Source organism: Anarhichas minor, unplaced genomic scaffold (genome assembly GCF_050575085.1).
Source record: "Anarhichas minor isolate MPS153535 unplaced genomic scaffold, ASM5057508v1 ptg000029l, whole genome shotgun sequence".
NCBI classification, from domain to species: domain Eukaryota; kingdom Metazoa; phylum Chordata; class Actinopteri; order Perciformes; family Anarhichadidae; genus Anarhichas; species Anarhichas minor.
In genome coordinates, this window is record NW_027466475.1 from 2,610,178 (window position 1) to 2,636,590 (window position 26,413).

Here is a 26,413-nt window from a genome sequence, read left to right on the forward strand (position 1 = left end):
GAGGCCAGATTATTGCAAACTACCGTAAAAACACCTATTGAGACGTATATTCGGAATGCGATGTATACTTGTCCAGAAAATGCTCCTAAAACCCGAATAACATCAGCATGTTCCACATGTCTTCGTCTGAAAATGCTCCGTTGAGAATAAGGCCTGATTCAGGAAAACTAAAGGGAACAAGCCGCTTACATGAGCCATATCAAATTCAGAATATTATGAAATATACGGGATAACAGTGTGCACGTAAACACAGTCATTGATGGATTCTCTCGCCTGGGCAGAGCACGCTACTAATGTCCGTGCTGTGAAACGTATTTCAGTGTTCACCCTGTTGACATGTTAAAAAGCGTGGCCCGACCGAGACTGAAAAGATTTATAAATAAATAAATAGGAGCGGAAAAAAGCAGGAGCAAAACGGAAAACCGCGGTTCACTCGGGAAAATGTCCACGGTCATCTCCGGCAAAAAACTGTGAGTCAGCTGTGAAACCAACTGTGTGTGTGTGTGTGTGTGTGTGTGCGTGAGAGAGAGAGAGGAGTCTTTCCGACATGTGCATTCCTCTGTGGAGTGGGCTGGGACGGGGAGTGGAGTGGAATAGCCCTTGTGGGAATAAACAGGAAAAAGACAGATAAAGGAAGTCCTTCACTGACAGTTGTTATTGGAGAAAGTGTGTGTGTGTGTGTGTGTGTGTGTGAGTGGACTTAAAGGTCTTCTATGGGGTGGAGGCTTTCTGTTCCTACAGCTGAGTATGTTGACTTGAGTCAAAACAAACCTCTGGAGGAAGACATTTTAACACGGCGTTAACGATGAGTCCAAAAATACTAAACTCCAACTCTTCAACGAGCACGTTCCGCGTGTGATCACCTCTTCTTCGTCTGCTGAGGTTGTTAGAAGATATCAGCGAGTTTAACTCATCAAAGTGTGTCTGAATCCTGACTGTACGCTCCCTCTGGACTCTTGGTCTGTTACCACAACAACAGTTCTTCCTCCTGTTAGCCACAACTATTTCTATTGTTCTTCAATTAGGGTTATCTCTTCAATTAGTGTTGTCATTTGGAGCCCTGTTTCCTTGTAAACAAACATAAATTATGTTTACATTGAATGTGTTTACTTGAGGTCTAACAAACGAGCCACATCAGTTTCCTCCTTCATAAAACATTTTCATAGCCTATTCTTTAATAATGTTTTTAAATGTTCACATCTAAGCAGTCGTCCTCCCCGTCTTTGTCAGCACTTCGCTGCACATCTTATTGCGTTACGTCCACCGTCAATCAGCCTCGAGGCCTTTACACAACAGGGACGGGACGAATAAATGACACAAAAATCAATACTCGCCGGTGAATTTGCGACAAATTTGCGACAGTTGCAACTCGTTCACTTCCAATAAAAGCGTTGAATGGTAAACTGTGGTATAGTCTAAGCTACTGTGAGATATTTTATTGAGTTTTCTTTTAGTGAAATGCTCCGAGGGAATTTGAGTTCACTCTGGTAAACAGTAATAGTGTATATGTCTAGGGCTTTTATTTTGAAAGGTAAGAACAGAAGGAGTGGATCGTCACGATTGAAAGAAGTAATAAAGTTTGAGGCCTTGGTTCGGACTCCAGAGTCTCCGTGTCGTTGTACGTTTTGAATATGTACGTTTTTTCTGGTTGCCGAGTGTTGAAAAAAGTTCAACTTTGGTTTAAACGTCACTTTTTAACCCAGCCGTCCAATCACAGTGGAGGAGGAGGGGGGCGGGACAAATATCCTACCACAAAAACCTCATAAAATGTGTTTTATGTACGACTATGTTGTGGTCTTATTTACTTTCATGGAGCACTGGAACAGACTAATTTCCTTGTGTGTGAAAATAAAGTTAAACTGAATCTGAAGAAAACGACTCGCCGACATGTTTCCTTGTCACACGAAATGCACGACTTTGTACTACGACTTTCTTTCAAATACGCACATGTAGGATCGGACATTAGGATGCATTTCCAGGCGTGTTGTGGGTGTAAAGACGAGTACCCGTTGCTCACCCCAGCACAATGAGCTCTCCATACTTCACTGGCACTTTGGTGGAGGCGGTGGTGGAGATGTTTTCCTGCTCCGGGGAGTACATCGGGCACGGCTGATTGAGGGTCGGAAGAGGAGGGGAGGTCAGACGGGTGAGATCCAACAGGGTGAGGGGACACAGGAAGGGGAGAGGAAGGGAAGGGAAGGGAGGGGAGGGTGGGAGGTGAAGATTGAAGGGAGCACGGGGGGGAGAGGAGGAGGAGGAAGAGGAGGAGGAGGAGGAAGGGGAAGGGTCAGCTGAGCCTCAGCTTCACCCTCTCATGCTTCATGTGTCCGTCTCTCACGTTCTGACCTGAAGAAAGACAGAAAGAAAGAAAGAGGATTAATACAAAGATTAATTTCTTTAATTTCCATGTGTTTAGATTTCTACAGACTGCAGTTGATGTGGTTTCAAACATCCCGCTAGCTCTCCTGAAAACCTTCCACTGAACACTCGATGTCTGTGTTTTCTTATAGCCAATGAAGAGGGACCGTTGGTTCAGTTCAGTCTGAGCATCAAAAACAAAAATCTATTAAAAACTACAAACACAGGGCTGTCCAGTGGTTCAAAACCATACGAACACACGGTGCTGACCGATGCTTTGCAACACGAATGTTACATTTCTTCACGATTATCGTGGCGAAAGATAAAATGATTGTTTTAAAATCCCCTCTCATAGTATTTAAAGCCTTCAAACTTGAGGATTGGTTACACGAGATTCCAATGCTTGTATTGTTTAAACTCCTAGCTGCAGAACAAGCAGAAGACAAACGTCTTTCTGCTTTTTGCCCGGGTCAAGTGGAGTTCTCAGTGAAAAGGACCACAGGGATTATAAATAGTGAGGACAACAAAACCATCCCTTAAAGGAGCAGTGTGGAGAAAAACCCACTTCATTTCAGGACTATACCCTAATAGAAATAGTTATGATTATTATATTCTATTTTTGACAATAATTCCCCTAAATGCTACACACTGGCCCTTTAATTACTACACAGCGTAGTTTTACAGAAAATGTAAAATGACTAAAATCGCTCAGTAAGTACAAATGCAAAATACACCACCGACACACTTTCTTTGTGCAAAGTTTGAAGTAAAAAAGTCCTTAATCAGAGCATCAGGGACATGACTAAGGTCTGGAGTACACGTGACTGATTCTACCTGCTGAGTGAGGCGTCTGTAAACGCTGACTTCAGAGAATGACTCTCTCACACACACACACACACACACACACACACACACACACACACACACACACACACACACACACACACACACACACACACACACACACACACACACACACACACACACACACACGAAATCACATCATCATGTGTGAGAAGAAACCATGTAGAATAATTACGATTGATGAATTAAAAGCGATATATAGTACTTAAGGATTCTGTGGTTATTTCACAGTCTGATGCTGGTTACACAAAACGTACTGCAGCGGATCTGTCGAGTGTCTATTTATTGTGCAACATCACTCCGGTTATGACAGGACACTCCAGGCTGTACGCTCAGAGGACGGATCTCGCTCGTCTTGGGATCCATTAATGCTTTAAATGCATTCATATTGTGAATTTGGCTGCTTCACTTCCTGTTAGAAACACCTCAGGACTTCACAGGTTCAAGTTAAACTCGTGATCTTTGTTGTGCGTCCTCACATCTCTTCCACTCATTGACAACATAAATAAATATAATAATATATTCTGAGCAATCTTTCAAAACAAGAGCGCAACAGAAACTCAGATAGTTAATCACGTCATCGCTTCCCTTCCAGGCCTCCTCGCGTGAGGCTGAACAATTCCCAGAGTGAATGCAAAGCCACACATGAATAAAGAAGAGGAAACTAAGTGTTCTGATGATGAGGCGGGGCTTTAACCCTCAACACACTGAAGATACAATCCCATGAGACCAAGTTCACACAGTAAATATTAGGCAGAAGCAGTATTCAGTACGAGCCAACGTGTATTTAAGTGTTACTGTTGCACCTGCTAACTGAGATCCTACCTGCTCATGAAATCCTCACAATCACACAAACTGTTTCACACTTGAAGAAGTAACACGTTGAATTAAATTAGAGCTGCTGTCCCGATATCTCGCTCCCAAAGTGTGAACATAGGATCTATATCCAGCGCATCACACATCAGCATCGGAGTTATAAACGGCTTCTTCACACACGTTCCTAACAGAGTTCAGCAGGTGGTGGGAGTGGCTGTGAATCTTTACAGCTTTAATTCTGAGGTTGGGGATGTTGTATTCTGGATGGAGGTGATAAAAGCAAAATGGAGGACGTGTCAGTGAGAAGAAGGGGGAGGTGAAGACGGTAAATCCTCAGCCCCACCTGCTCCGCCGACACGAGGGGTTAATCCCACATGCTCACATGCTATGCATACTAAAACACTGTGTTCTCCTGTGTGTGCACACACACACACACACACACACACACACACACACACACACACACACACACACACACACACACACACACACACAGAGTCCAGAGTCCAGAGTCCAGAGTGCTGAATTATCGTTCTGTCTCAACTCTTCTGTTGTCACCAACTCAACAACAAAAACAGCAGCGGCCTTTTCCAGAGCAAACATCACAAACAATCTTCCTTCTTGTGTTCCTCCTCAGCCGCCCAGTCCTTCTGGAAGCGATGCTCACACTCCATTACAACATGCACAGCAGTCAGCAGTATGGTGGACATTACACTTTGAACTAACGATGAATGACGTCTGTTTTGTATTCAAAGCTCCACTAATTTAATATTAACAAGTGGAGTGGATCGACTTTGAGTGACAGCTTTACTTTCTTTAAACCTTTTGCTTCCTCTACTTACTTCACAACCCATGTCAGCTGTTTTAACGAGGGAAATATATCTTAAAGTACTACAAGTAAATACAAGTAAAAGAAATAAGTGGTAGCACCAGAGTCTCTTTAGAAAACCTCTCATTCTACTGCAGCAGGGTCTGACAGTCTGCCCCTCTCAGTCCTGGTTCTCCTGTGCCTCCCTTTCCTCCAGTGGGTCCAGCAATACGTCCTGGGTGAACCTGCATGATTTCATCTGGTTTCACCAGAATCCGACCCGGTGGCTCCGATGACGAGCATTAAGAATAACTCTATAGAAATAGACGACCTTCTCTCTGATGGTCTCTTTACTGATGGAGGTCTGATAGAGGATCAGGACTACACTGAGACTGGTTCATATAGAGGATCAGGACTACACTGAGACTGGTTCATATAGAGGATCAGGACTACACTGAGACTGGTTCATATAGAGGATCAGGACTACACTGAGACTGGTTCATATAGAGGATCAGGACTACACTGAGACTGGTTCAGGACCAGTTAGAAGTTCCTCACAGTAACTCAAGTTTGAGAGGAAGGTGGATAAAACGTGACAGTTAACTTTTGTCTTGCTTGTTGTAAACAACACAGTTTGTAGAGATTGACTTTGGGCAAGTAGATTTCTGACCCACTTGTGAAGTGAACATAATAAAGTCCCACTGAGCCCTGTACGGGCGTATGAATCTAATATTTTCAGTGTGTTTGTCTGACTAAGCTCGTGGCCTCTGCAGCTCTGCGGGACACAGAGCTCTCGCCGTGGCTGCTGGCCAACCGCTGCTTAGCTACCGAGACACACGGCGCTACAACAATAGAGCTGGAAGCTCAGCGAGGCCGACCGTGCAGACCCGAGGTCAGGGGTCGGAACGGCGTGCTACCGACAGCAGGAACGGCAAACCTCACACTTACAAAAAGCCCTCGTAAAACTCCACTGGAAGCAGGCTCCGGGGGACACCTGCCATTCACACTGACGAACACATGTACGCACACGGAAACAGCACTTTTCCTCTTGAGTGCAACATGTCAAACGGTGCTGTTTACTGGATGTGTACAGCCGTGCGAAGGGAAACAGAGCTCGTATCAAGCAACCAGGTCACACCCAGAGTCAACAAAGCTCTCTGCAGGGTTCCAGTCCTGCACGACGCGTTCATGTCGCGTTAGAAGGTGTGTGAAGCGTGATGACTGTGGTGTGTTTAAGGGTGACACACTTTCAGGAACACGGGGCTCTGTGGAAACAAACAACCAGAGGCTGAGTTTCTCGGCTGGTCGGTCGGAAAACTAAACAATAAGTCAGAAGATGCTGTTAACAACGTCACGGACCAAGAGCAACTCAAAGAGGAACTACAGCGTGGTCTGCTCCGTCTGAATGGTACAGTAGGTCCTGATTAAGCAGCCAACAAACACAGATTTTCCAGACCCGTAGATGTCGTACTCCAAGTCCTTGTTAATCTAAAGGTAACCAGTTTACTATAACACACGACAAAGAAAAACGTCACTGAGGTAGTGAGCTTTTGATATAAAATGATTAAAAAAAGATGAATTAAAAACTGTATCAAACAGGTTCTAACGAGGAAGAAAGAAGCTCACATGAGGCTCCAGCTCCGGGTAGAAAAAGAAAACCAGGACCTCCAACACAGAGTGGACTTCTTCTTTACTGGACGGTGGTAACGATGCCCTGCTGGTCATAAATAACAGCAGAAGTCTGGCAAAGACTCTGGGAGCACGCCTGCTGCTACAGGAAAAGACAACAGACTGGAAAAATGGTACATAACAACGCTAATGTAGTTAGAGTTATCACTTAATTTAATAATATCTGTTCCTTTCTCTGCATTCCAACATTTTTGACAAATTCAAACTGAAAACACGAGTTCTTGTATTTATTTCGGTGTCTGTAGAATATGGGTTCAGTTCAGTTCATAGATCTGCTGATATTCTGCCTGCGGGGCTTAAAACGAGGCATCGTGTCGGTGCCGGTACGGGTGTGAAGAAGAGGAGAAAGAGTAGCGCTCGTCTTCTCTCTTGTGTCTGCTGTGATGTCTGTGGAAGCCCTTCATCAAGAAGGTCATCCGATGGCCGTGTTGCTGCCTCTCACCACTTCCTGTCAGGCCTTCCTCAGCCTTCATGTTTCTGTTGAGCTCCCCAGCTGTTCCACATCTTCTTCAGAAGCTTACAGACTCAGAAAGTCTCTGTGCGTCTTTTCCCTCCTCTTCAGTCGTTTCATCTTCGCATCCCTCGTGACAAACGGCCCGTTGTCACAGATAGATCGGCGGAGCTTTTTTAACTTGTTGGTGTGTTGTAGCTCTGCAGCATTCTAGGTGACGGTTCACGGTAAAGTGTCAAAGGCCAAGTCTGCAACCAAAGAGACGGACTCCCGCATGTGAACCACGGATTGATGACACCGTTTAACCGTCGTAGTTATAATAAAGAAAACTGGATCAGGGGGTGTTGGCCTACTTTCAGCTATAAGTTATTACGATGCTTTGATGGTAAAAGCGGTGGTTTTATGGTAATGCTTCAGGTTTTGGGGAGATGTTAAAGAGGTTAGCTGTGAACTAACCCCTTAACCCTTAGTCCTGCTTAGACAGCCGTCCAAGTACTTCAGCTCAAGAGAAAAAGCGTCTCTGTGTGCTTAAACTCGAGGCCTCGAGGAACAGAGGAGATTGCCGCTACATTTAAAACCCGATGGAGTTGCAGTGAAACGGCTTCTCGGGAGACATAACGGCTAATTTTGCCACAAGAGCAACAGCACATTTCTGTTACGGCAATAACAATATACTCACATGTGCACAGCATGAACAGAAAAAGGTCTCCTCGTTCAGTGAAAATTGCTTTTTAAAACAACACACAGACGTGTTAGAGTGAGAAAAGTGTCTTCCTTTAAAACAATGAGTTGTGTGTCCTAATTATTTAGGAAAATATTAAATAGTTTTAACCTTTTTTTTGACACGGTGGCAAAAAGCAAGTAACTAGCAGTGAAAAAATTACTTTTTCTAGACTTGAACAGCTGTGAACTCCTTTTAATTAGTGAGGGAGGATTATTTAAAACGTGATATTAAAGTCTCCTAAACGACCACAGAACCACCTCAGTTAGAGGCTCCAGCATTAACTTAAACATCTACAATTAGCCTAAAACGTCTCCAGTCATCACGCAGAGCAGAAGAAACGAGAGGACGTCCATGTGAGGAGAGGCAGTTCCACATCGACGCCTCAAATGTCAGAAACCTCATGTGACAACAGCCGCTCACACACACAGACAACGACACCTTCCTCAACTCAAAATGATGAAATATTATTATTTTATACTATATATTGAATGTTATTCAAACTAAAGGTTACGGCAGGAAAAAGAAAAGTGAATGAAAAAGTCTGGACATCAGGCAGTCATTGGTTTATGGGTTTGAAAGAAGCACGAGATGAAAGGCCTCCTACGGTTTCCTGTAACGTCTTTCATTACTTTTCCAAATGGTGACTGAACTGGAGCATCGTGCAGCGCGTCGTGCAGGAGGAGGCTCTTTCTCTACGGCTGCAGGAGGAGAGAGAGGGCTGCTGGGTCTGACCATAAACCACCGTGTACCGCGAGTTTAATCTCAACGCCACTCAAAGACGAGTCAAAAGCCTGCGTTACCCTTTCATGTCAAGTCTTTTTGGACACGTGGGAGGCTGTGTGTGTGTGTGTGTGTGTGTGTGTGTGTGTGTGTACATCTGTGTGTGTGTGTGTGTGTGTACATCAGTGGGGATTTCATTTGTAGTTCAAGTGAAGTGCAACTTGTGCTGCATATGTGATGGTTCGTGTGGGCGCGAGCTCGTTCCCAGACGCCCTGGGTCTGGTGTCCAGTGTGGGGTCAGTGGAGAGGGATCAGGTTCATGCACACTGTGGAGATTAGACGCCCGGTGACTCGGAAACTGATCCCGGGGGGGGGGGGCGGCTGGCAAACCTGACGCCAGACTATCTTTCATTCTGCCTCTTATCTGTTGGTCAACTCGTCCGATCGATGAACACGAACAGAACATGAGAAGAATGAGGAGGGACAGGAAGTCATTTTGCAAAATGTATTTAACTGTTTTGATTGTTAAACCCGTGGTGTACTTCAACACTGTGTGTTCACAGTTCATGCTTCTGACATCTGGAATACCCAGGGTGCAATCTGATAGAGTAAAGAAAGGCGTTGTTACGCTGCAATCAATTAAATAACTAATATCTGGAACATGCAGACTGCCTCCAGTCATCTGTTTTACGACGTAAATACTCAGACCTTCCTGTCTGACTGCATTTCTACACACACACTTTCATCTTCCAGCCTGCTCACACTCTTTTCTTTGGTGTGAATTGGATCTCAGAAAAAGGGCATCAACACCTTTTTTCATGTTTCTCTGGATGTAAAGATCTTCATGTGTTTGACTGGATGTGTGCAGCTTAGTCGACTGCTCTTCCTGAGTAGGAAACCATCAGTGTGCCGTCTCTCTGAATAAACCCACGGTGTGTGTACTGACACACATGGAGCTTCTCCGTCCAGAGGAACTTTAAAAAACAACAGCTGATGCAACGTAATAGGAAGTTAATGTAGCGTGAATTGAATCTCCTCAAGCTCAGCTGGGTGAACACGGACGGAGAGGACTGCTGCGTTATCAATACGACCCAGAGAGTGAACTCCTGGCACGACTCACTGAGCGGCAGTTCAGACAATAGAAATGTTATCACGCTTGCTTGAGGCAAGTGGAAGGCATCAGTCATTTGTCGGACTGGAAAACGGAAAAATTATTTTTATTAGGAGCCGATATTCAGATGAAATATGTGACCCAACGTACGGAGGTTCCATTTAGTTACATTATGGTGCGTTCAAGCTCCAAACAGCACAAATGGGTATTTTGGCGAAGGTAAACATTATCGTGATGTGTTCAAATGAATTCCAAAAAATTGGAATAAATCCAGTTGTTAATAGTAGATGTTTTCACACCGATATAGAATAGATATTAGTGAGGGAATAATGACTCGTCTAAGCAGCTTATCATATATGATTAAAACTATTAATATCGCCCCCCCCCAGATTGTTTTAATCAAAGTAAATAGATTAAGGAATCATTTATTTCCTAATCCTTTGAATTTTGTGTTGAAATGCAAATATCCACGAGAGATGACAATAACATTTAGAATTTGACGGCTTTTTTTTGTCCAAATCTCTGTTGATGTTATTTATTTATTCATCAGTAGGCCTATATTTTAAATATTTTATATTTCGGACAAGTACGTTTGGCTGACGGGCAAGCGATCGACAAAGCCCATGGTTGGATTAGATACATGAGAGAATGTCTGGTACCGATTATAAAAGTAGTCTTTCACATGTGTGAGTATGCATGGCTTTAATGAGACCACTCTGAAGCTTAACAACATGCAGCAACGTGTCCGTCTAAACTGATTTAGAGTCGGCGTATCGATGCACAGACACCGAGTCCCAATTCCCCGATCGCTCGCAGACAGCAACACTTCTCATGTTCAACGGTCCCTGGAGGGTTTCCTCTCCAGTGGGTGGTCCAATGTTTACACCGAGAGGGATGGACACACATGACACGCTGCTGGAGAGGAAGGACAGAAGGACAGACGCCGTTAAGGTGGTGGTCCAGTGTCACCTGAAGATTTAAAGATCTGACAAACTCTTTAAAGGACAAGTAGAAAAACTTTAAGCCACAGTGAACAAAGAGAGAAGAGCAGGAGCTGCAGTCAAGGTTCTAACAGCTTTGAATAAGTTTTCATTTTAGTTTAGTTTTTAGAGTGTTTGCATATTTAGTTTAACAGTAGTTTTAGTTTGTTTTTGTTAGGGTCAGGTATAAAGTATATATCGAGCTAGATGTACGTACAAAAACATACAAAATACGAGTTGCAGCAGTTCTACATAACACAGAACTTATCCTAACAAACTATGCTGAACCAGTATAATTAACAGAATCTAAGATACAACCCACGATAGGGCTCCAACTAACCAGCTCATGGTGACGCCTTAACAAACGTCAAATGGATCGATCTAGAGCAGCAACATTTAGGCCGAATCAATTAGCCAGAATATTAATCAGCAAATACTGTAATCGGTTAATCGCCTTTTTTTAACCAAATAAATATCAGAAGGAGATGGATCATTTTTCAATATTTTACAGTAAAATGAGTGAATTATATCCGTTTTGTTTGTCTGAATAGAGAAAGTTGAGCAGCAGTGTAACGTAATAGAAAGAGTCGGCCAGGTGTGAATAAACAGCAGACGTTTGAACTGTGTGATGAACAACCTGCTCACTCTAACATGGAGCATTAAATATGAATTAGCTCCAGCCCATCTGTCTCCTCTTTTATCACCACTTTTTCTCAGAAACCTATCACCAGACATGCTCACTCCGTGGTGTCTGGGCTCTCTGGAGGAACCATTAGCTTCCACCAGATAAGCCGACCACTTCCCCAACACGCCGAGGCTACGCAGACAGAGGAGAGGGCCAATATTAAGCCACGCTAAGCTACTTCTAAAGAGGGTCTTCCATAGCTGTGTGACTACGACGGTGGAGTAGTCGGTAACAAGGTTGGATTAGAATAATCCACTTGGGCTGGAGGCCCAACACTTGACCCGAGGAAGCGTTGCCACAACAGTCCTCACACCCATCGGCTATAAACAGCAAGGCATGAAATATGTGGAGCCGGGTCAGGAAGAGGACTTGAACATTAGACACGAGGTGAGGAATGTAAAGCTCAGAGCCGCGCTGTTGAAAGCAGATGTGAGCGTAATGAAGGAGGCATCAAAAAGGCCGCCGACACGTGAGGACACGTCCTGTACGGCCCGAACCCTCCGACCAATTAACCCTCTGAACCCGGAGCAGTTTAGCGGACGTTTTTCTGCTCCTGTCATCTCTGAGGTCTTGTTTTTCACTGTAGTATAAAAGTCCTGATCCTCTGTGGAAACAGAACCATCACGGCTAGAAGTAGAGAGAACTAGAACATGTCTTTAGTGCAGAATAACAGTTAGAATGACATCAGTCATAAACAAGGAAAAAGTTGAATTTCTTTGATAAAGTATTTTACAAAAAATGTCAAACACTGGAATCTATAAATCCAACATTTCTCAAAGTGTTACAAAACAAAGGAGGCTCTACATGTTTTATATATTAAACTATTTACTACTTACAGCCTCTCCTCTCCTCTCTGCTCTGTGTTAACAGCCTGCAGTTCAGTCCAGGTTTCCCACAATTGTTGTCACATGACTGTTGGTCTCAGATGAATCAATCATGGCTTCCTGGTTGCGCTGAAGAGCTCAGAATTTATTGTTTTTTTATAGAATCTGGTTCAAGCAAACTGTTTAATTCAGATTCAATTTTGAATTTTAAAAGAGACGTGGAATAAAATGTTTTTGATGAAATATTGTTTTCTGACAGACCCGTTGGTAACACAAGGTGTGTTCAATGACCGTCGGAAAGAGGAAAATCTTACGATAATGATGGTTTTTACAGCTTCTGGCTCGGATAAACGTTGTAGTTTTGGTGATTGTGAAATTTGGTGAAAAACATGCTTTTCAATCCCACCGGAGGGTTTTGGGGTTCAGAGGGTTAACATCACACGTCAACACACCGACCCCCTCATTTCTTACAGCCATTCACACCACCGTCATCCACTCCTAACAATCCAGACTGGAGTCGGACTCTTCGGCGCCAAATTCCTGCTGAGAATTAAATGAACTCATCAAAACAAGCTGCTGGTTGCTCTGGAGTCTCAGAGACTGGCATCTCCGAAGAATCCGGTCCCACCACAACAGAGTCCTCAGTGATGGACTCGTGTCCGGGGTCGGCCCGTTTGGAGCTCGGTGGACTAGAATACACGAATCTGACTCACAACAAACGTGTCATCCCAACGACTCCTTCTTTCCACTGTTTGCTTTACCGTCTAACAACAGCAGCTCAAGAAGAGGATTAAAAACAGTGGTGGGGGTTCCTGTTTAATTCTTCCCAAAATCTAACTTTGGCTGCCTTATACCTTAAATTAATTAGAATGAGCCTCAACCTTCTCAATAAAGAGGCACAAACCAAAAACACCATTTTGTGTGATGAGTGGAAGGAAGGAATTTGACAAAACAATCTAATCTGAAGAGCAAGAGTCTGTTTTGATAGAACTCTGGTGCACATTTTTCAGGCAGTTGTAAACAAAGTAATCGTGCAGAACACGCTGAATAAAGTCCGCACAAATAGTGACATTTATAAAGTCTTTCAAGATAAACAGAAGAAGGTAGTGGAGGTGAAACGTTCCCTGCCCCTCAGCAAATTCATTTTCGGTTTCCACCACAGTGAAATCCGTGTTGAACCAGTATGAACCAGTGGGACATTAATACAAGAGGGAAATCCAGTTTTATATATTTTTGCAGTTAGTTGATTGATTATTTGGTCCGTGAGCATCAGAAAATAGTGAAAAGTTATTCAAACTGTTTGGTTATTGACAACAAGTCCAAAATCCAAATTATTGTCACGTAAGACTGCAGAAACCAGCAAAAACTCACGTTTAAAAAACCACAACCAGTGACTTATTGGTATCATCACTTAATAAATTACTTAAATTATTAACCAACGTTTTATTTGACAGCATGAGTAAGATGTAACATGAGTACGTCATAGTTTTATCGGTTCAATTTAGTTCAAATGACTGGATTAGAGCAGCGTACTGATCTCCAGAGGACCGCGTCACAACAGATGTGAGGACATCATGACATGGTGTAGTGCCAGTTCTTTCACTACAGTTTGATCATTCACGAGCACTCAAATATTACTGGAGAAGTTACTCCGCCTGTTTGTTTCCGTGTTGTTAACTTCATAACAAACGGTTGTTGTTGTTTCTCTTCGTTTCCAGGGCAGAGCAGCCGACTGGTTTTACCGGTAAGCGGCTCTAGAGGAGGCTCAGCGATGACAGAAGGCAGGAGAAGAAATAGGAGGGACGCCGTTCAAATTACAGCCTCATCAATGATTCAGTGGGAAGAACACACACACACACACAGACAACAGACAACAGACACACACACACACACACAGACAACAGACACACAACAGACAGCGCTGTTGGTGGACGTGCAACAAGACACAAACCCATGCAGAGTCTTGAGTGTGTGAGCTATGATTCATATGCATTCAGTGCAGTGAGGAAAATTACACTCCTCATTTTAAATTACTGTTATTCACTTGGATACATATTTAGGGAATTTGCAAACACGTTCGTAGCGCTGTATGATTTAAAAAACTTGACAAAAGAGCTCAACGAAACCTCAGTACTGAGAGCTGTTATTGAGGTCAACATACGTCACTGCATAGCCACCATACAGTATATACTGTATATATATATACAGTATATACTGTATATATATATATATATATACAGCCACATCAGCGCTGCTCAATAGACTTCTATGGAGGGACGGAAAAAATTAAACCAAAGCTGAAGTGTCTTAAACCTGCATTCTCTCTAGTGTCCACCAGGGGGCGACTCCTCTGGTTGTATAGAAGTCTATGAGAAAATTAATCTACTTCTCACTTGATTTATTACCTCAGTAAACATTGTAAACATGAGTTTATGGTCTCAATCTCTAGTTTCAAGTCTTCTTCAATACAGCATGATGTTCATTTAGTACATTATGGTCCATTTAGAGTCAAACAGACCATAAAGCAGGGGATGCTTTAGGGCGGGGCTACACGGTGATTGACAGGTCTCTACCAGAGACGTATAGGGCGTCTCTACATCACTCCTCCTCAGTCCAGATATGGTCACTTCCTGTTCATTGATTGCAAAAAACCCAAGAAGGCGACGGCCAAAACACCGAACTCGAGACTTCAAAACGTCCGTACTGGGAAGAAGCTTCAGTGGGGTAAGTTTGGGTTTTGGCGATGCTTTCACCTCAGACTCTCTGACGTTTAAAACAGATTTCTGGAAATAAATGTCTCCGTTTCACATGTTACGTAATCAATTACCAAATGTGCTCGTGTTTCACACCTCAGCGCCTGTCTTGTTGTTGCTGCCGTGTCGACCACAACGACCCTCAGACTTTAATTACGTAATGGATTCTCAGCAACTACTGGCCTGTCTTTTTTTTACTGCATTCGCAGAAAACAGCAGCGCTCCTCTGGGAAGCCTCAACAGGTCACACACTCAACCGTGTGTGTGTGTGTGTGTGTGAGGATGTACTCACAGGCTAGTTTGACAGGAAGGTTAGAGAGTGAGACAGGAAATGGCAGCCGTGCATGATGGGAGGGGAGTTAATAATTACAGGTCTGTGTGTCGTATGAAAAGAGGAGGCGAGTTACATCAGTGCAGTCGCCTCTATAAACTACACAGCACAAGGAAACCACAGAGACGGAATCACACTCACAACACTTTCTTACTTTTCCATTTCATGTATAACCTCAACGGGGCTTTCAGTTCCTGCTTGAAGAGTGACGTATTCTGCTGATATGGAGGGAAACTACGGTGAGTGTGGGCAGAGGTGTTGAACAGAGAGGTAAAAACTACAGCCATCAGCATCTCAACAGCATCTACCACCACATCTGGGACGTTTCGTTGCTCCACCAGCCACTCTGGTACACAACACATCACTGTACTGCTCTACTATGAGTCTAGCTGGGTGGTAAGTACGGGACATTTTGGGTCTATTTGTCTCGTTATTTATTGTTTGTTTTGGAGATAAGGCTGAACAATATACCCATCCAACGTCTGCATCAAAATGTACATGAATGTGTAATAGTCACACTGCAAACGATGCAATACAAAGGCAAAGCAGGCCCTCCATGGTCGACAATATACTTTATTTAACAACATGATAGGACATTTAAAAACAAGCAAAGAAATCACCAATCACAATCATATTCAGGGCAGACTGATTAATATAGCGTGCATAGAAAATACATTCTGATTCCTGTTGGATTTAGAAACGATGGTATTGTGCTTTTATGTTTACACATGAGATTCAAGTCTTCAGAATTGAGTGCAGAGTTTGTTTCAGAGTTGTTTCAGTGAAGATATGAAGAATTACAGGAATGTCACCACAGACACAGACCAGTACCGTAACACTACAAACATATAGATATTGCAATACTTTCATCAGCAGGCCACAGGCTCAACCATTGTTTCCTCCTTCAGATAGATTGTTAGTTATGTAAACAGACATTTATTTAATAATGAAAATCTTCCAGACACTTTAAGAAACGTCACAAGAAGGAAACCAAAAGACAAAACACTAAAAAAGACGAATATTTGCATCTAATATTAGTTAGAAAAAAGGTGCAACTAACGATTATTTTCATCATCCATTAATTTCTCAATTGAGCAATTCATCGAGTCCATAATATATCAGTAAACTGTGAAAACATTTCAACGGTTAAGTCTAATGTCTCGTGTTGTCCAAAACCTAAAGATATTCAGTTTATAATGAGCAGAGAGGAGCAGCGAGTCATCACGAAGGTAAAGCAAGAAAAAACAATTGACTATAAGTTGCAGATTCAGTTCCTCTGTCTTCAGAGGTTTAGAAGCACGTTTAAGGTTGAATGACTGACTGTTGGTTTGATCTCACAACGTTTACAGCAGAAAGAAGCAACGCTAGCCGCATGTTTCAGCTCTTCTTGTGTCGGCACATCCTTGACATTCATTTTTTCCCTCCCAGAACTCCACCAAAAGTGTTTCTATTCATGAATTCAGCCGGTTTACCGTTAAAGTAATAAAACAGGGCGGTGAACTCCCCGACAGCTTGTTTCTAAAGGCCTCGCTGTGTTCCAGGTACGGACGGCTCTGACTCATGTTGGCAGCAGCAGAGTATTAGAAACGTATTTCTTCATTTTTATGGAACAAAAATGGGCGACCACGCTCACCCCTGGTGCATGAACATACGACTGAAATAGATCCTTAAATAAATAATGAATGGTCTCCGCAGAAGAGCGAAGATGAAGACAGATGGAGCGATGAGGCGTGCAGGTGTACTTTCTCCGCCCGTGTGCTTTGTTCTCTCTGCCTACATGCGTTCCTTACATCACATATCATGACTCGGAGGAGATTTAAATAATTCACAGAGTCGGCAATAAACCTGAGTTCACATACTTCACAAGATGATGTGGATGTTTAGTGACCTACAGGAAGAGCTTTCTTATTACCAGGACACAACGGGAGGACAGCGGCGTTTGTTCTTCTCGCAGCGTTCGTTACGACGTTATTATGATGCTGCAGTTATTTGTTGCATCCCTTTTAAGTTCCTGTCTATTTAACATGTATTAAATGGGACTCTACGGAGGTGCCACAATGCTACCAAAGAGTATATGCTATTTGGAGGTTTTTAAGCTTTTGCTTCGCTATACAGATGAGCTGACCTTACTAGCCGCTTTTTAGCTAACAGACACGCTTGTGTCGCAGTATCGATCCTGAATATTTAAAGTTTCAATACTCAAGTTCTGCAGTATCGATGCTCTGGTGCAGGCTGCGCTTCCTGCTCTCTCTTTTAACAAAAATCTAAAATGTTGTGCCCTCAATGTGCGGTGCGGTATTGAATATCAATATTTTTCAAGGTATTGCATCTAAGATAGAAACACCAGTATCGTGACGGCACTGCAACACACTGAACACCTTTTCCAGGTGCAACGTTTGAGTTTAATATTTCGCACATGTCAAGACGATGACTGTAATTAGACGGCATGAAGGTGAACTTTAGGCAGCGTGACTGCATGTGAAGTGACTTTGACTGAGATCTGAATTGTTCTCCCAGCTAGTTAAAAAATGGCATAACTTGAGCAGCAAATACACACTTTTCCCAAAAACGGAAACTATGTCTCTAGTAGTGGCAGCGACCTGTCAATCACCGTGTAGCCCCGCCCTAAAGCATCCCCTGCTTTATGGTCTGTTTGACTCTAAATGGACCATAATGTACTAAATGAACATCATGCTGTATTGAAGAAGACTTGAAACTAGAGATTGAGATCATAAACTCATGTTTACAATGTTTACTGAGGTAATAAATCAATATATATATATATATATATATATATATATATATATATATATATATATATACGTACTGGATCACCTTAGTTGAATGCAGTAGCAATGCCTTTTTAGTAAAGCTATGAGTAACAGCTTGATAATGACAGTATGAGAGAATTGTACCGAGCACACGCTATGGAAAAAACGCTGGTGGTTTAATGCCCCCCCCCCCCCCCTCCCCCTCCTCCCCCTCCTCCTCCTCCTCCTCCTCCTCCTCCTCCCCCCCTACCCTACCTTCAGAAACAGGGCCATAAAAACGTGCCCACTGTCTGACCCACTTTCCATGACAGACGTAATCTCCCTCCACAAACTTCAGCCTGTTTACCGGCCCCGGCAGAGAGTAAGCCGGACCGGGAATCCAATACCAAGCTCTCCACACACAGCAAGGGGGGAGGGGGGGGCACTTCCGCTCAGCTGTGCCGAAGATTACACCCGCAGGATCCCCGCTGAGCCGAGGCCCTCGCTGATGAAACTGCAGACACGTGGGCCGCAAAAAACAACAACGTACATGCAAATAACTACCAAAATAAAAGCCTCCTCTCACGACGAACACGCGGCTCACATTACTGGAGGTTTACAGACGTTTGGCGTGTTGTCGGGTTGGATTCTCAAACACACTCACTCAACACAGAGGTGTTAACCACCGACCGCTGGCATGATTGTTACAGCTTTCATACATTTCCATTAAGTCGATATGCAGTAAATGTGCAGTTCACACTTAGCTCAGTCTGCAGAGCAGCAGGTACCACATCAGCGGCGAAACATTTCCTTAAATCAATATTTTCTTTTCTCACAAATTAGTTATTTGTTGCCTGCAATTCATTCCGAATCTCAAATAATGAATGGAGGGCTATATATGTGTTCAAAGGGTGAGGAGGTGAGGGTGTTATGTGTATTTACAACTAGGATTTGGGAGATCAGAAAGAAATGATGAATTATGAAAAGCTATATTTGAAAACCAAATCCTGTATTGCAATTTGCAGCCACTGCAGCATAGATTCAACCTTTTCACCCAAGCTAAAAATGTACATAAAAGCAATTATAATCAAATTGTTTCCATATTCATTGGAGTGATAGGAAGCTCTTTTGTAATTCTGTTAACAGTATTTTGAACTAGTTTCATGGTCCTAATGGATCACGAAACCTGCTGAGCATGCACAACTTCTACAAGGCCACACAAACCCTTTAAATACAATAACAAAGCATTTAAAAAGAATTGACGATATTGATGATATAAGAGCATCCAGACCAGGCCGAGACCGGGAGGCCTCCCTGTGTCCCCACAGACCGGGTTACTCAGGATACTGAGCCTCCATTAAGACATCAGACACTCTCTCTGCTCTCCCGTCTGACACAGTCGGCTCCGGTTCCCACCCTGAAACTGAGACTCCAAACAGTGTAGGAGAACTCACACACACACACACACACACACACACACACACACACACGCACACAGGCCTGCAGGCTACACACCCAATGCAAATGTGCAGACACAAACGAGTACGCGCAACAACGACAAACACGAGTCCCAGGCACTTCTCACACTAGAAGTTATCACCATTTATCGGACTGTGAGACTTGAAATAGTCTGCATAAAACATATATAATAAAACACCCTTCAGCCTTCACTTTTATCAGTATCAGTGTTGCAAACTTGACTCTTACAGATACTAGTTACAGGTCTGATATGGACCCTTTTGCAGGAAATTGATGAGTTGCAACACGCACATTGAGTTGTTTGAATTGTCTCCAGCTGCATTGCTGGACTGAAGCAATGCAGCTGGATGTAGAGCTCCCCCCACACTTTGTACTCATTTCTGGTAACTTATCAGTCTTTTTAGGAAGAATGAAATGCAGTGAAATGCAGTGGCAGCAGAGTTTCCTGATTAATCATCACACTGACAAGCAGACAATGGGAATATATATACGGCCCGGGGCGTCCTGGTGGAGCAGATGGGAGGTAATGCACGCCTGTCTTTGCTGGGACATTTCTAAAGAAGGGGGGGGGGGAGTCATCACATAGCTGACCAGCTCAGAGTGAACGAGGGAAAGAAAGAATGAAGAGACGAGGGAGGGGAAGAGAGAGAGAGAGAGAGAGAGAGAGAGAGAGAGAGAGAGAGAAGTCATTAACCAGCCATCAAGCTCTAGTAATGGCAAGAGTCAGTGCATTTGCTTAATTCCTTATCAGGCAATGTTCCCTTTCTCACTCAACCGCTCCTCCTCCTCCTCCTCCTCCTCCTCCTCCTCCTCCCTGTGACAGGTCAGCTGTGCAGACTGGGAGTAAACTAATACCTGCATCTCTCACACACACACACACACACACTGCCCACTATATCTTTTCCTTAAACAGGTGCATGAGTGTGTGTGTGCAGGACACTCACAAATAAGAACAGCCCTGTGGTGACTTACCTTACTGGATGAATTGGACATTTATTTAAATTGAGGTAATAAAACCGAGCAGCGCGTGGTCACAGAGCCGTTGTCCGGACAAAGCAGGTGACAATAGGGACAGAGTAGCTGTGCATGAGTGCTCTATCTGTTGGTGTGTTTTAAACTGTCGGTGTGAATATGAAGTCAGGTGTGAACACGTACTCACTGCGATATAAATGATGAAGTCCCTTTTGTTGTCGTCTTCGGTGCTTGCTAGCTTCCTCTCCAGCAGCAGCTGCTGCTTGCTGCCTGGCTTTCCTCCCAACTTGCTGTCAGGCTAGCAGGCTGGCTAACGCTGCACAACCCGGTTTAAAAAAAACAACAAAAAAACAGGATGAATTATGGATTAATTTATCCTCTTTTGGCTGGTTTACCAACCAAAAAAATTATGAAAAAATGAAAAGTAAACCCCGTTAAAACCAATGTAAGCCGATGCGGACTCGTGCTATTTCTCCTGCAGCTGTGAGGAGTAAACGTTCACCGTAAAGACCAGAATACATCCACGTTTTAGTGCCAGTGACAGACAGTCCGCGGTGTGGACCTCCTTTGTTGTGAGCATCTGAACGTAAACACGGAGCTCAGCCGTTCACCACGTTCTCTGGGCTGCGAGAATACGCTGGAGGTGGAGACAGCGTCATCGCAAAGGACTCTGGGACATGTAGTTCTATTTTTGTTTGTTTTTATCGCTGCTGGCCACATGACTCAAATACAGGTACACAGGTATTCACATCGTTTGCTTATGGAAAAGTAACAGATAATATATATATATATATATATATATATATATATATATATATATATATATATATGTGTGTGTATGTATATATACAATATACATACACACACATACATACACATATATGCTCAGAACTGGAGTAAACACTTTGTTCTGGTCTTCTTCTGGATGAATTCAATGATCATCTTGAAGCTCTTCTGCTTCATCGCCTCCACATTTGAACTCTGATGTGAATCCAGAGACTCACGCGTGACTCTGACGACCTTTCATGCTCTCTTTCACACACCTGACATACCGTGAGTGCTCACATGTTCAGCCTGGGTGGACCCGACCGGAACGAAACAGGGCTAGAGTTGTTCCTGCTTGTGTTGCTCCATCTTTAGCTTCATCTCCAGAAAGCTGCATGTCGTCTTCCTGCTGTGATTATTCAGCGTGCAGGTGCTCATATTTTCTAGAAATGATTATTAAGTTTGTTCTAGAAGACACATTTAGATTTTTTTATAATATAATATAATATAATATATACAGTATATGTATATATGTGCATTCTGGGTATAGTCTAATGTCATAATTTGCAAAAATAACCAGTAACTGCAGCTGTCAGATAAATATCATGGAATGGAAAGTAGAATATCTCCAGTAGAGTAAATGCATAGAAAATAATAAAGTCTGTCAAAACGTTACATAAAAGCTTCAAACGTTCAAAAGTGTCAAACTTAAGTTTGTCCCTTATGCAGAATATTGCTTTACGATCATGGGTTGATTTATAATAACATAAATAAAATGGATTTGAGTGAGAGACAACTCCTTGGATGTGAGAACGAGTGGAGGAGCAGGTGAGGCCAAGAAGAGATGAAATAGAACCTCAGTCTCACACATCGTGCGCACAGAGACGGACTTATTTTCACTCTGCTGAGAGGCTGTAAAACACTTTAACACTTAACGTTTGCTAATAAAATACTGAGCCCAACGCCAGGACTGAGCAAGATGAAGCGTTTCCCAACGCAGGAAGACTTTAAGACTTAAGAGACATAAGACACCACGTGAGCCTGTACACACACACACACACACACACACTTTATATAATCTCTGCACACACTGTAATCTCTTTGAACCCGCCTGTTTACGTTGCCACAGTTACAACACCAACACCTCTCCTGGGCTGGAGGCGGCAGACACACCTTCCTTTGAGCCTGTTCACTTCACTGCTGATGGATGTTTTGACAAGTGCTTCTCTTTCCAACAGCCAATGGGCTGCACGTCTGTGTGAGGCGTCAGGAAGTGATGAAAAATGTAGACACACACACACACACACACACACTGATTATAACAGCCAGGTACACGTTGGAATTTGCAGTATTCACACTGTACGAATCCTTGCTCGAGTGCCAGGTTGTTGGTTTTTAAACTTGCAATGAAAATAATTCCACATTTACAGTACTTCTCGTACCTAAAGGAATAAATAACGTGCCACAAAATTATAGAAAATAGCAGGAAATAGTCAAATATATGATAAGAAAATTGGAGATGGCAAGTAAGAATTTGAAATCGGCATAAATTATTTTAAATTAATTTGAAACACATACGAAAAACATAAAACAATTTTACAGAAGCTCAATTTCACGTTTTTTATGTGTTTTTGACGTCAAAGTTCTTCTCAGTTTCTTCCCACGCTGCTTTTTACAGTAAAATAAATGTACATTTTATATTAGATATGCCTGCAAAAACTGTTTGTAATGCGTTTTATTTCCTTTATTTCAGTTATCATAAAATGTTAATGTGCCTAATAGAAAATCTAGCTCTAACAATAAATTGTTAATAAATAATACGTGAGATATGAGTGAAGATGCATTATGAAAAATAATGTTTTTATATTTCCTTAAATATGATTTAAGCTGCCTAAAATCTCAGCAAAAGCATCTGCTCTCGTCCCCGGTGAGACGCCGAAGGTGGAGAAAGTGTACGTATAGGACGGCGCTGAGGGCAGACTGTTCTCAGCCTTTCATTCTTTGTTGTTGTTGTTGTTGTTGTTGTTGTGCGATAAGAACCAAAACATAGCAACAGCAGGTCTGCGTTCAGCCTGCACAAGGGAGTCGGGGGAGAAGTCTTCTCTGGTGTGATGGGATTATGTGATAGAAACATGCTGCTCATGCAGAGTCAAATATTAAATAACACGACCGTCCCGTGTTTGAGGGGCCGGGCCCAGCGCTGTTGTCACGCTGCCATGGTGACAGTAACTGTTTACAGAATGTTTAGCGTATCACAAAGCAGCACAAAGGCTGACTGGACCAGACGGAGCTCATGTGCTCTACATTCTGGACTTGATTAACTGAACTAAAAGCCAAGTGCTCATATTGTGAATGGATGCACTGTGGCGCTGCTCCGCATTACTTCATTTCCCCTCCTGAAATACCAAGAATCATAACCGTACAGGAACATTTCTGTGTGTGAGTGAGAGAGTTTCTGTGTTAAACGTGATCTGTACGTACGTTGCAGTGTGCACCGTGCTGTAATGTACTGCAGATGTTGTTTTGTAGTAAACTAAACAGGACACACAAAATTTGGTAACCCTGCAATACATGTTGGTTATAAACTGGTTGTGAGAAAAAAAAAAAAGCATGCCAAGACAAGAGTAGGCCAACTGGCAAAATGTGTTTTTCCATCCCAGCTGTTGGTTGCAGCAGCTGAGATAAACGGTGCTTTTGCAAAATTAGACGATCGCGAATTATATTTACAAAAGTCTGTTCTTCAGCGGGATGAAAAATGCATTATAAGCATGTTGAATCTGACATTAAAGTAGTGAGTTTGCTCTTTTTGCAAACGAATACATTTCTAGTTGTTTAGAAAAGCAGAGAAACAATGTTAGCAAATGCTAACATTAGCTCATAACATGATGAAAGTCATGTTTATATATCGTACGATAAGTCGTTAACAGAAAAATGATTGAGGTCATGTTAAATTTATCGTACATTAAGTCGATAACGTAAAAATGATTGAGGTCATGTTCAAATATCGTACGATTAGTTGATAACGTAAAAATGATTGAGGTCATGAGCTCCATTTTAATTCTTTCAGACCTAAATGCAGTTTTTGTCACAGTAGACCACGTTGTTTAAATGAACCGTCTTAAAACCTGGGTTGGCATTAAGGAAGCTGAACTTGGTTTTATTCTTACCTTCCAGATAGAACGTATTACCTGTGGTGTATCGCAAGGTTCAATTTTAGGTCCACTTTTATTTTCCATATTGATGCTCCCACGAGGTCAAATCAACCAACGTCACAACGTTTCTTTTCACTGGTACGCAGACGACACACAGGTATACCTTCCCTTCTTCTTTTTATTCTTAAAGCTGGTGTTTGCAACTAGTAGAGATGTCATTTGCAGCCTCTAATGTCTGCTAAGTGCACAAAACATCATTAAAGTTTGACGTCATCCATCTCAGTAAATGTAAATCATTCATTTGGTTCTGGTTTGTGGATCACGTCCCAGTTGAGGTGCTGAAATCAGACCCCGTAATCCTGCATATCATAACCTTTACTGCCACATACACAGCTCGTCTCTTCCTGCTTTGTGCCCTTTTGTTCGCTGAGGCAGCAGTTCATTTGAAGCCATGATTAATCTCAAGTTTTCCAGAACAATAAATGAAGGAAAGATTGTTGTAAATATAAAATCTTATGACGTGTTGCAAAATGATTCCGGGTAAATGTTAACCAGATGTAGACAGCTGTAAATTGGGTTCAACTCTAACTTTTACAGGAATTCCCCGTTAATTAAAGTTTGAGAAACATCTGGATCTGTTTCATCATTTACATACCATGATGTTTAATCAATTATCTCGCCTTTTGATTCAAAATATTACAATATAATGGAGTATTTTTGTTACATATATTGTGACAGAAACACACATAGTCCTACGAGACTCTGGGTGTCATTTCATGTAATTACAGAGTCACTGACTGTAATTAGGTGTAGTGTCGTCACTGAGCTCACCAAACACTGTAATTGGCCGCGGATAGACAAACAGGGGCTGATCTAAAAAGAGCTTTTTGTAATAGCAGCCTGTCAGTGAGGCCGTTATCTATTTTCCAGCGGTTGCATTACGAGGTGAACCACGGCCTTATTGGAAACGTGAGACTCTGTGTGCAGAAGATGATCAACGGTTAACACACACAAAAGAAAAATTGTCTGGGGATTTTCCGCAACAGTAATTGCACTCTCGTGCACAACTCTGCACAGATAGAAGGATTCACACACATCTGTTGTGGTAATATTGTGTAGTTACAGGTGAAGACTACAGATTAACGTCTTCAGTGGAAAACAACGTGCTGAGAGCAACAGAAAGAGTTGGAAAGTATTTAGAGGGCGGACTAACACGTTGGTTTTGGTCTTCTCATGAGATTAGTTTATGAAAACAAAAATACAAAACAATTTACTTAATGAATCAACGTGTCCTCGTCGTATCTTACAATGACAAATTAATGACAATATTTTGCTTCTGATTAAATATTTTGTTGCTAATTCTGCCGTTCGAATACAACTACAAACACAAATATGCACACAAACAAATTCCCTTACAATGCAAATCAGTTCAAATGGGCCTCCCTGTGTGTTCAGTATGGGAACACACAACACAGGAAACATGCACAGACTCATTACCCAAGAAAACACATGAAAATACCCTACAATAACAAGGCACACCCTCCACACACACACACACACACACACACACACACAAAGTTCAAACAGTTAACTGGTGAGGATCTAGATTGAAGGCATCGGGGTCATCACCATCACCTTGGTAACAAGCAACACAGTGATGCAAGCGAGCATGATGTCATTGAATGAATCGGTCGTCCACGGCCTCAGGGTGTCTTTGACTCAACCACAGGGATTGTGGGGGATTTAGTTCATTTGGTATGGAGTATAAAATCTGGCAGCGCTCTGAAATGCAGAACAAACGAGACAAAAGGAGGATTTCTCAACCAGGTTTATCCTCTCAAAATAAACACGGATAGAAAGAGACTTCACCGATGCGCATCTGCTGTCACGCAGCACACATGTCACAACACAGGAGATGCTTCACGCTCGCTTTGAGGGAGAGACAGTCGGGTTAAAGCAGAGCACAATTCACAACGTTACATATGTTTACATGAACTACAACAGCCCAATATGAACCAGATAAAGTCAAAAAATGAATCTTCATTCAACGGTTCGTATGACATATTACGAAATGTTCTTTTGTTTTTGTGCGTTTTTCTATGAATGTCCAGCAACACGGTGGTTATGCAACAAAACGACTTTGTTAGGTTTAAGGAAAGATTGTGGTTTTGGTTAAAATAA

At 42.6% G+C, this 26,413-nt stretch overlaps 1 protein-coding gene across 5 annotated transcripts in view; it reads right to left on the reverse strand.

The window, feature by feature from the left end:
- Window positions 1-20,913, reverse strand: part of peli1b (pellino E3 ubiquitin protein ligase 1b) — a 35,390-nt gene extending 14,477 nt beyond the window's left edge. Inside the window, exons 1-3 of one of the 5 annotated variants that reach the window (XM_076104124.1) lie at window positions 20,818-20,906; window positions 20,503-20,631; window positions 2,018-2,346 (exon numbers count right to left, since the gene is read on the reverse strand). In XM_076104124.1, coding sequence (XP_075960239.1) covers window positions 2,018-2,100 — 83 coding nt within the window. In that variant the 5' untranslated portion in view covers window positions 2,101-2,346; window positions 20,503-20,631; window positions 20,818-20,906. Of the gene's footprint in view, window positions 1-2,017; window positions 2,347-6,472; window positions 8,615-12,042; window positions 12,079-20,498 lie in introns of those variants that run through there. The other 4 variants (XM_076104121.1, XM_076104123.1, XM_076104125.1 and 1 more) reach the window with 4 other exon arrangements.
- Window positions 20,914-26,413: the final 5,500 nt, after the last annotated feature.